The 11496-nt window shown below is 46.1% G+C and overlaps 1 protein-coding gene across 4 annotated transcripts in view; it reads right to left on the minus strand.

The window, feature by feature from the left end:
* Positions 1-8019, minus strand: part of MLLT3 (MLLT3 super elongation complex subunit) — a 146144-nt gene extending 138125 nt beyond the window's left edge. Inside the window, exons 1-2 of one of the 4 annotated variants that reach the window (XM_038170967.2) lie at positions 7817-8019; positions 7479-7659 (exon numbers count right to left, since the gene is read on the minus strand). In XM_038170967.2, the coding sequence (XP_038026895.1) occupies positions 7479-7659; positions 7817-7828 (193 nt within the window). In that variant the 5' untranslated portion in view covers positions 7829-8019. The remainder of the gene's footprint in view (positions 1-7478; positions 7660-7816) is intronic. The other 3 variants (XM_038170965.2, XM_038170964.2, XM_038170966.2) reach the window with 3 other exon arrangements.
* Positions 8020-11496: the final 3477 nt, after the last annotated feature.

Below are 11496 nucleotides of genomic sequence, written 5' to 3' on the forward strand. Positions count from 1 at the left end.
CCAACAGAAATGCAAAAAAAAGAAAAAAAAAAAAACATTTTCCATTAGAAGCCAAGTGGCTTGCGACAGGATGAGGAAGCATAATTTTCAGGCAAATGTACAGAAGTGCTAGAATTTGATTGTCACTTTGTTCTCATGTGCCCATCAATCACTGCAAAATGATCCCACATGAGCTAAACTCCACTGTTTCAAACATACTGGTGACCAGCATAGGAATCTCACAAAAATGAATGCCGTCAAACTGCAGCAGCCTGCAGACCAGATTAAGCCTTTGTAAATTAGCCTGTTTAGCTATCACAAGCATTATCAATAAGTTCTGCCAGGTTGCAGCTATCAAGTTTTAAGTCTTCTCCACAGGTTCCAACACAAAGGACAGAACAACACTCCAGCATTTCGTTCTAAAGCCTAAACCAAAAACAACAAAAAACCAAACCCCTCCAATCTCACTGCTTGTCAACGTGACAAGAACAGCCTTCGTACCTTGAAAAATGTCACCAAAAGTAACATGAACTAAATTAACAAAATCTGACAGATTATATCTGGAGTTCCTATCACCTAATCTATAATAGTAAACAGATACATAGGAAAATCTTTAAGACACCTATTTTTTCTGAGGATAAAAACAGTTGCTACTTTTTTTACTGCTAAACAAATAACAAACTGAGCTGTTTTCATTTTCTCACCTAAATTTTATAACTGTCTACTGATTTAAAAATGCTGAGATCTTCCCCCCATCTTACAAAAGAAGCAACAGAATTAATCTCACGCACAACAACCTGGTTCTCCACACTTCTTTCAAATGACTACTGCTCTACAGCTACCCAATTCCTTGTGTATGACGACCCTGAAACTGTACTTCGTCTCCTACCTTTTCAACATCTGGGAGACTCAGTTACAGAATTAATACTGTAGCTTCAGGAAACCCTAACCACAACTTCTTAAAACTAAAAATACCATGAATACCATTTCATTGTTAATAAAGTTAACATGACATGAGATAAACGCTGTATGCCTTTACTAGTAACCTAGGTTCATTTTTAAGAACTGTGCAATGAGAATCTGAACTGAAAAATCAGCATTCTCCCTTGTAGAAACATGCTATATGGGAACACAAAAAAAAAAAGAATCCAGCAGGAACTACACATCCCATGGAGGAGAATGATAATAAATGCAAAACACACAGTTATCCACAATTAAAAACATGCAAGTAATCTTTTAAAGCGTAACTTAGTGATGCTGGATGATGTAGCAGCCTTGTTATTCATGTGTCCCGTTACACTGAGGTACTACAGACTGTACAATCACTGAGTACCTTTAGCAGGGATAAGAACCCATTGTCACACTTCCATCTTAAACTTCATTTAAATTGAATGCAATGCATTTCATCCCAGACAGCAAACCAATTCTGTTAAGGACTGACAAATATACGCAGTAAGTTTTAAACTAGTATTACTTAAATGATGCAAACATATATGGAATGGAGCTGTATACTCATAAAACAAATGTATGCTGCCCAAGTCCTTATTACACTTTGACTTCGAAATAAAGCATCATCTTCAAACTTGATCATGTTTAGAGACATACCAGAGAAGTGAAATTTCTTAGAAAAAGGTTTAGAAAAAGGTTCTTTAGAAAAAGGTTTTCCTCTACCAGTAGCATCTTATTTTCAGAGCTGCCAGCTTTTACTGACAGCACTCACATAATGATGAAACTTGATAGCTTCACTATATCCAACCTCTTCTCAGCCCCTGAGAAAGAGCAGTGAGAAATGCCCTTGTGATTTACACTGGGCTGAATTAGAAACTGCATTTGAAAACACCTATGTATTCTCACAGCTCTTCAGCTGCTTATTGAAGGAGTAGCAACGTTAAATCTCTAGAGTTCTTGTTAAACAAACAAAACTGCCCACTAGACATCCCAAGTCCTATCTGGCTGCAACTGGAATCCACTGACAAGCAAATCCACAGCCCATAACAACGTCTTCACAAATTAAATCAGCAATGCCTGCCCTAAAGTTACAGTATTGAACCTGATACTCTTGAACACTCTATCTCTAAGACTGATAGAAAAAGAAATTCCTACATAGCCTACCCCTCCAGGTGTGACAGATTAGGTAAAAAACAAAATGAGGAGAAATATAAGTTAATTGTAGCTCTCTTCTTCCTAAGTTCTTAGAAGTGTAGCTAAATACCCTACTAAAATATCCAACAGAAAACTATTTTCTGACAATCAGAAGTAGACTGTCAGTAATCTACTGACAGTCAGTAGACTGACCATCTACTTAAAGGAAAACTCAAGTTGTACACTAAATAAGAAGATGGCTGCTGGTCTCTATCCTCACACCTCTCTATTTACGAAAACTGATAGAAAGCTAAGCCTCTCATTGACTTTAAATGGGGCAGGTCATGGCTACTATCTTTTCATACTTCATATTAAAAAAGAAGATGATCACCAAAAGAATAAAAAATTAAGTGAGAATCATGAGAAAGATAATATGGACAGGCCATTTTCTCCCAACTTTTACAATATAAAACACGAACTACTAAAAACAGTTTTTGCATTATGGTCAACAAATTAAGAATAGGTCTACAAACGGAGGGAAAGATCAAGGATCCTCTTTGCATTTCTTCCATACATCCTAATACAGTGAAATATATTGAAAAGAAAATTTAAAAACAAAACCACTATATAGTCGGGGGAAACGGATCAGTATTTTCTAATTAAAGCTAAATCTAAGGTACTTTATTGATTTCCTTAGCCAGCATATTTTCAATAAATACTTTCAGGGAGCTTCATGAAGCATTTTTAAAGCTGTAAGATAGGACACTAGAGACTGTTTAAAATACACCATTGGATGTACTTTCACAAAAGGAATAAGCTGTCACTAAACTAAAATTGTCTCACTTTAAACATTCTTTTTAAGTAGCAAAACAAAACATCCCCATGGAGTAGCTTCATTACATCCTGACAACGTACAACCTGTCCATTACAAGTCCAGTGACTGATACAGCTAACACTGTACAACAAATCCAAGTGTGTAGGAGCAGAATTTGACTCTCACTTTTGATTTTCCAGGCAGTATACACAGAAAAGAAAGCCATGAGTCTTTTCCCCTTATTCCACGTTGAAAAGAAGTCTCCACTTCATAAAAAAAATAATTCTGCATACTAAATTAGGGTTTATCTACAGATACATTTTCTAAAGAAGTCCTTACAAACACACTGAAGGATGCTTTTTACAAAGTTTCCACTCTACAGCTGCATTCCTGTACACCATGGATGTCAGAGACACGAGCGTGTACCACCCTGTACCACGAGATGCCAGAGACTAAGTCTGCTTGCGGGTTTGCAGGGCAGCCACTTCCACAAGGAAAAACACATGCATTCTGCCATCTTTCGATACCATGTTTCCCCTTCCAGAAGATTCATGTCTTGCCACCCACCCCACAAAGTACTGTGGTCTTTAGAACAAAATCACCTTAAAAAAATTAACAAACAATAATAAAATGCAGAAAGACTGCGTCTTTCAGAGTTTCTTCCTCCTCGCTGTAACTCCTAGAAAATGACAGATTGAGGAGAGGAGAGCTCCTAACTCTCATAAGGAAGATTTTTCAGAAAAACTGCCTAGTTGAACTGCGGGAACAAAACTGGAAAAGCTATCATGGGAGAAGGGAAAGACTGTTTTTATTGGAAAGCAATCATTGGCACTTCCTACAGTTGCTAAATCTATTATGAAGTGTTATGGTCCACCAAAGTTTCATTTTGCACTAGCAGACAACCCTTAGAAAAAAGGAACGGTAATGGAAATGTGGATTTTCTAAATAACATTACAGTTTGGTCCAGCAGTGTAACAAGCAGCTCCACTTGCATCACTTAGTTCAAGAAGTTTTAGTGATGTACAACACATGATATGACAACGTGAGGCAGTAACCATTGTTCCCCTCAAGTCCATGGGGAAAAGCAACACCTTCCCTTCCACTTTTCAAGTTACAACTTTCTCCTCTCCAAACCTGCGCTTTTATATTAGGTTATTTGCACAGAAATATTAGTCCACCCCTTTTTAATAAGGAAAAAAAAAGAATTTGTCAAAATGCACCACTAATTAACAGAAACTTAACCACTGAGGCCACACCAGCTGCAATGCAGTCTCCAATAATCACTTAAAATGAGCCGCTGGAGGATATCAAGGGATGTGTTCCCTTACTCGACCGAAATGCTGCGAGGCAAATAGCAAGCTAGGCTGTTGCTGCAGAGCATCAGCAATCATAAGAGGAATAAAGTTTTTCTAAACCACTTAGCATCTTCAGAAATAACAAGATACATTGTCATAAAGAGCAACAGCTCCTCTTTTGGATGCAGCTCGCTGGTTATGCAGTGGACCAAAACGAACCATAACTCAGTGACAAAGCCTGTTCCATGGGTGTGCTTTCGTGCTATACTCCTGTACACAGCACAGATTCCTTCACACGACTGGAAAAAGGTAGCGCAACACATGATTTGAAATCAAGCTAGAAACCTAGTAATTTTCCATGCCTTCTGTTAACCAATTTACTTAAGCATCATGAAACAGGCAATATTTGAAAACTGTTTTTTGGTTCATTGTTTGTTGTTTGGTTTTGTGGGTTTTTTTTTTGGTGACTGCATGATCTTAGAGAGCTTTTACCTTGCAAAACTCTGCTCCAGAATGGGGCTTGGGTACGATATACTTTCTTTATTCTGACAAGTAGTCCTGCAGTCCCCCCAGTGAAGCTACTCATGGAAGTCAGATGGCAGAAGCAAGCCATTGGATGTGACAAAGTGCAGGGAACCATGGAGAATGACTGTATGCTCCTTCGTGCAAGGACAAACTGGAGCACTTGGTCATCACAAGGCAAACAACGGAAAACAAAACTGCTGCCAAGCTCAAATTTTTAAGGTGAGATAGTGAAGAAGGTTCGTTCATTAAGTGGCTGTAGATAATACACACTCTGTTCCCCACCAGTCACCATCACCTTCCCATCTTGACTGGGCACACAAATCAGCCTGTTCTGCACTGTGGAAACTCAAATGCTGTTCCCAGCTACATTCCCACCTGAAAAATAATGCAACTTCAGTGTATAGGACCCTGCCTGCCCTGCAGCAGCTATTAGTAGAACAAACACAGGGACACACCTTTGTTTGCAAACTTACCACCAACATCCACTATTTCCAAAATCCCTGGTACAGCCAGAAGAGATAGGCAAAACCAGAGCTGTAGCCAAACTGACACTCACCCAGCTATTCTCATAAACAAGTAAAGCAAGCGCATGGAAAAGCTGCTTCAGAAAAATAATTCACCTCCCCTCCCTCGATGTTTGGATGACTATGCCAGCAATAAAGTGAGCTGGTAGCATAAATGCTAGGAGCTAATAAAGCCCATGATAGCCTATTCATTTATTATTCTCAAATTGATCCAAGGGTTTTGCAAACAGACTTAATGAATTAGAACTTTTCCTCACAAGCACACACGTCAGAGCAGCCATTCACAGCACGAATCCAGAGATGCACAGATCACTCACCAAGAAGTTCAGTCCTACAGCCAGTCCCTATCCTGACACTTAGCTTCGATTAACATTGTACACCTACGTCTGCTCATGAAAGGGGAGGCTCAGGATTAGTTTGAAAACTTATCAAGTAACTCCAAGTGGTGGGTTATCTTGTAACAAAGCAATAAAGCATGTCGCAACTTCAGGGACAGCGACTGAGAACCAGTACGCAAACACCAACCAGTGGGTACGGCTACCAGCAAGCCTGCTACTCCCACGGAACAGGCAACACTTCCACCGCTACAGCGAAGGCCATCTGAGGTCAGATCAAACCAGCAGCCCCGACTTAGAGAGCTAAGAAAACCCAGAATATTTCTGGCAAAGACGTTAACCATATTTGTAAGTTAGAAAAACACACAAGATGTTCCCATTCACAAGGCGCACGTCACCGCCATTCCTCTGAACACATCTGAACACAAGAGAGCGTGCTAGATAACTCAAACACAGCAGCACAATGCTCATCTTTTCCACCGTGATTTCGAGGGCCTGAAGTCCCTCACGCTGCCCCCCAGCTCCTCTCTGCTGCAGTTTTAGGGAGGGGGAGCAAAGCCTGGAAGGGAACAGAGCGCTCACCATCTCATCCTATGGCAGCCGCTCCCACCGAACAGCCCGTATTCTCCTATGATCCCAGTCATGTGCAATCACAAAATGACAAGTCCCCTCCCGGGCTATATAAGCTGGCATCTTTCCCAGCAGCTGCCACATCATGAAAAAGACGCACAGAAATAAAACTCCAAAACAAACACTTTAAAACAATGGCTTAAATGACTGCATAACTAGCTTCGGCAGCTGTAGACACAAAGCACTCGCTGGAGCAAACCATGCCATCCTTCACTTGCCGAAGTTCTAATATATTCTTACTAGCGAGATCCACATCGCCCCTAGCAATCACCCCTAGCTCTGGGCTGCAAAGTCATGTTCCCCATGGCCAGACAGAAACAAGTAGATAAATAAATAAATACAGAGTCGGTGATAAAAGCAGAATGCTGTAAGCACCCGCTACACAGAGACCAGCCTTCAAAGTATTAAACGTACTTTCTCTCCCCGACTTCAATATAACTACGTTCATTCACTACGTACAGACAATGCCATTGCGCCTATTTGGGCTATGCAGAGCTCAGTTTTTCTTCCAAACTATTTAGATTGACCTGAAGTCACGTTTTTCTGCACAAGAAACAGGGAAATAGGGAAGAAAGGAAGGCTCCACAGTGCATCTGGGCAACTTGATTCACCGGGAATATCACAGTACTACAAGCCACTGAAAACAATTTGTGCAACCCCATCCGGCTTTTACACAGACTTTGAAACATATTCGGCTTTACGATGACAAAAGGGAAATAGCAGCTCACGCTCGAGCAGAAGATCTCGGCAGCTGAAGCGCTGCTGCTCTTACAGGGCACTGGTTGAGGCAAGGAAAACGCTCTTGGAGATCCACAATAACTGATGTAAAAACGCATCAAGAATCACAGCTCTTGCTGCCCTTGAACCCAGCCAAAAATTTAAGTTAAAAATTAAGTCAAAGCACGGCTCTACCTCGCCGCAGAGCGGCTTTCCCATCCCAGCGCTGGGAAACGTGCTGCCTCTGCCCCCCCTGCACCGCTCTGGGCAGCGAGGACCCCGCTCCCGGGCTCTGAAGGTGCCGTGGGGACCGCAGAGCCGTGGGGAGCCAGCAGGGTGCCCAGCAGGGAGAGGAACCTGCTCACAAAGGAGGCACCCGTCCTCCTCCTTTTGTCTGCACCGCTACCTCCCCGCGGCACCCCGGGCACCGCCGGGGGACCCCAGACAAAAGGCTCAGGGGCACCCCTGGGGGGGGTGCAGACCCCTTTTTTTGGGGGGGGGGGGGGGGGATCTGCGGCTGGTTTGGGGGGCGGCCGGGTGGGCGAGGAGGCGAGGAGTCCCCGCTTTTGTTCCCTACCTCTCTTGGGGCGGGGGAAGCTCTCGTGCAGGTGGAAGACGACCTTCTCCACGAAGTGCTGGATGTTGCTGTGCTCGGGCCCCCGGACGAACACCATCCAGTCGTGGGTGAAGCCCTCCACCGTGGGCTTCTTCCTCACCTGCGCTCGGTGCCCCAGCTCCAGCTTCACCTGGACGGCGCACTGCGGGGCGGGCGGCGAGCACCCCGCGGGGAGAGAGGGAAATAAACAAAATAACAATAAAAATAAATAAAAATAAATAAAAATAAAGGAGAAACGGCGATAAGCACAGGATAAAAGCACGGGACGGGAACACGCCGGGGCGCGGCGCGGTACTCACCGAGCCGGCCATGCCGGGGCGCCGGCCCCGCCGGGCGCTCGCTGCTGCCCCTGCCCCTGCCCCTGCCCCTGCCCCTGCCCCTGCCCCTGCCCCCGCCGCCGCCCCGCGGCGTCAGCTCATGGGGACGGGGAGCGGCGGGGGCGGCCGCGGCCGGCGGTGGGCATCGTCTGCCTGCCGCCCCGCCCCGCCCCGCCCCGCTGCCGGCCTCCGGCCACCTCCTCCCCGCCCTCCTGCTGCTGCCGCTGCCCCTCCTCGCCCTGCTCCTGCCCCCGCTCCTCCTGCCCCTGCCCCTGCCCCGCCGCCGCCGCCTGCCCCGCTCCGCTCCGCTCCGCGCCCGCCCCGCTCCCGCTCGCAGCGCTGCCCCCGGCCCCGCCGGCTGGCAGTACGCATGCGCGCCGCGCCACCCGGCCGGCCGCCGCCGCCGCCGCCACACCGACATAACGGCGTGCCCAGCGGGGCGGGCGCCGCGCCGCGCCGGGCAGCCAATGGCGAGCGCCCGCCCGGCCGCCAGCCGCCCCCCCCGGGCACGCCCCCCCCGCCTCCCGCCGCCCTTAAAGGCACGGGCGGGCGGGGAGGTGGCGCCCGAGGGCTGCGTGCGCCCGGTGCTGGGCAGTGGCAGCGCTTCTCGTCCTGAATCCCAAGCACTGCGCCGTGCCCGTGCAGGGCACCCCTCTGGCCAGCCTGGGGCAGCTGTCCTGCCCGTGTCCCCTCCCAGCTCCTGGTGCACCCCCAGGCCTTGGTGCTGTGTGAGCGCTGCTCTGCAGCAGCTAAAACATCAACCTGTTATCAGCCTTATGCTCATCCTAAACCCCAACAAAGCGTCGTGTGAGCCTCTCTGAAGAAAATTAGTTCCCAGCCAAAACCGTGGCGTACAGTCAGTCAGGGGGTACAGAGCCTTTACAGCCCCTGCTGCATGAAGGCATAAACCGCTTATTTCAAGGCTGCATGCCTGAAACTAGGTAGAGCTCGATGCCGGTATGGAGAAGGGTTGAGCACACAGTTGTTTTTCTGCCTGATATTAAAGCCTATTACTTGCAAACAGTTCACTGAGCAGCGGCTGCCTCTGGAGAAATCAGGGGAGTGGCAGCATCACCTTCCTAGAGCACCTACCCAGTCACCACACCCCTGCAGCCATCAGCAGCCAGGTGTGACTCAACAGAGCTCTGAGGACACCCTGAGACACACTGCGAAACAGGCTGCCATCCAAAAGTTTGAACACTGGTGGTAATGCTGATGCTTTATGAACTGCCCGGAGTCCTGTTAGCACAGCTAAACAGCACTGTGACCATGTCACAAATTGGGGCTTGCCAGAATTATTTCTACCTGCATTTAATGATACTTTGATGACATCATTTACAATGAGGGCCTCCCAGGGTGTCATCCTTAATTTAAAAACCCGCACCCAGCACTTGCAATTGCTGAACTAGAATCATAGAATCAGTGAATATCCCAAGTTGCAGTGGACCCACAAGGATTATTGAGTCCAACTCCTGGCTCCACACCAGACTACCCAAAAAATTACACCCTGTGTCTGAGAGCATTGTCCAAACACGTCTTGAACTCCAGCAGGCTCAGTGCTGTGACCACTGCCCTGGGCAGCCTGTCCCAGTGCCCGACCCCCCTCTGGGTGCAGACCCTTTCCCTAACCCCCAGCCTGACCCTCCCCTGTCCCAGCTCCATGCCATTCCCTTGGGTCCTGTCGCTGTCCCCAGAGAGCAGAGCTCAGCGCCTGCCCCTCCGCTCCCCTCGTGAGGGAGCTGCAGGCCGCCATGAGGCCTTCCCTCAGCCTGCTCTGCTCTGGGTTGAGCAAACCAAGGGACCTCAGCTGCTTCTCATACGTCTTGCCCTCCAGACCTTTCACCATCTTTTGCCCTCCTTTGAACACTCTTTAATAGTTTTATGTCCTTCTTGTACTGTGGTGCCCAACACTAAACACAGTACTTGAGGTGAGGCCACACCAGTGCTGAGTAGAGCATGAACTTACTCCAACAATAAACATGGAGCACCAATGACTCTCGAGCAGTAACAGGGCATGATATTCAAGTCATGACAATACTACACCATTCCTCTTTCTTCCACTCCAATGCCTATATTCTCACTTTGTGTAACACGTTAACCTCTCTGCCATTCTCAGCTGAGAATTCACAGGGAAAACAGGGAAGATGCAGTTCTCTGCGGTCAAAGTGGTGCTTCCACTCCCTTGCCAGTGTGGCAGATAGAATAACTTTTATGACAATCATGATGCATATTTCTGCTTTCTTATTCCTGCCTTTAAAAATAACACAAATACAGTTGAATTAGTAATAAGCAAACCATAATTTATTTTATAAAGACGATGCAGTTTTTAAATGTAGTCATCAAAAATTGTTTCATATGAAAGTAGTTTCATTCCCATGTGTATTTCATCATAGAAGCATCACAGAATGGTTTGGTTTGGAAGGGACAGTAAAGATCACCCAGTCCCAGCCCCCCTGCCATGGGCAGGGACACCTCCCACCAGACCAGGTTGCTCAAAGCCCCATCCAGCCTGACCTTGAACACTTTAGGGTGGGGGAATTAACAATCTCTCTTTGCAACCTGTTTCAATGCCCCACCACCCTCTGAGTAAAGAATTTCCTCCTAACCTTTAATCTACATCTCCCCTCTCAACATTGAACATATTCACGTTCATGCTCAACATGTTGAATGTGTTGAACTGTCAGTAGTAAAGTAGAAAGTGGAAGAATGCTCAGTGATACAGATTCGTTATGGAAACAGATCTACAGAACGATTTCCATACTCAGTGACTGTAGTATCGTCCCTAAGAATCTTTTTTTTTTTTCCCTGTGTACCCTCAGCTTTAACACTTGAGGACTACAGAATGTTGCCTTAAAATATTCAGGTACAGACATCATTTTATTACAGAAATGTATGCTGGAGACACTGCAGTTCAAAATCCCACTATATATCAACTTCTGTCTTCAATACATCTTGCTAGCTACAAAATAAATCCCTTTACATTCTCTCCCCACATTCCTGGGCAACTCTTCAAAGATCTTGACGGCCTGTTTGTTTTTGACTTCCTTATATACATAATAGTTTGACATCATGAAGAATATATTTGCTTCTTATGCTGCGGCAGAAGTCGGGGCTTCTTTGTGTAATAAATTATGTTCTACTGTGGGGTACCTACAGGCAGCTAAGTACCACATAGCTATTCACTCACCCCTCATCTGCCAGTGAGATGGAAGAGAGAACAATAGAAAAACAAAAACAGCAATAACAACACAAAAAAAGAAAAAACAGCTTGTGAGTTGAAAGACAGTTTAATATGACAGAAGAGAAAAGGAAAATAATAGCAGTAAAAGAATTTTTACTTTTTTTTTTTTTTTTTTTTTTTTTTTTTTTTTACAATGCACACGATGCACAGTGTAGCTGCTCACCACACACCAAGCAATGCCCCGCCTGTCCCTGGGCAGCATGTCCTCCCCCCCCCCAGCCAGCCACCCCCATTTATTGTTCAGCATGACATTATATGGTACGGAATATCCCTTTGGTCCATATGGGCCAGCTGTCCTGGCTGTGTCCCCTCCCAGCTCCTCAGCTCGTGGTGTACCCCCAGCCTCTTTGCTGGCAGGGCAGCATGAGGAGCTGAAAAGTCCTTGGCTCTGTGTGAGCACTGCTCTGCAACAACCAAAACA

The sequence above is a fragment of the Anas platyrhynchos genome, chromosome Z, assembly GCF_047663525.1.
Source record: "Anas platyrhynchos isolate ZD024472 breed Pekin duck chromosome Z, IASCAAS_PekinDuck_T2T, whole genome shotgun sequence".
Lineage (NCBI taxonomy): Eukaryota > Metazoa > Chordata > Aves > Anseriformes > Anatidae > Anas > Anas platyrhynchos.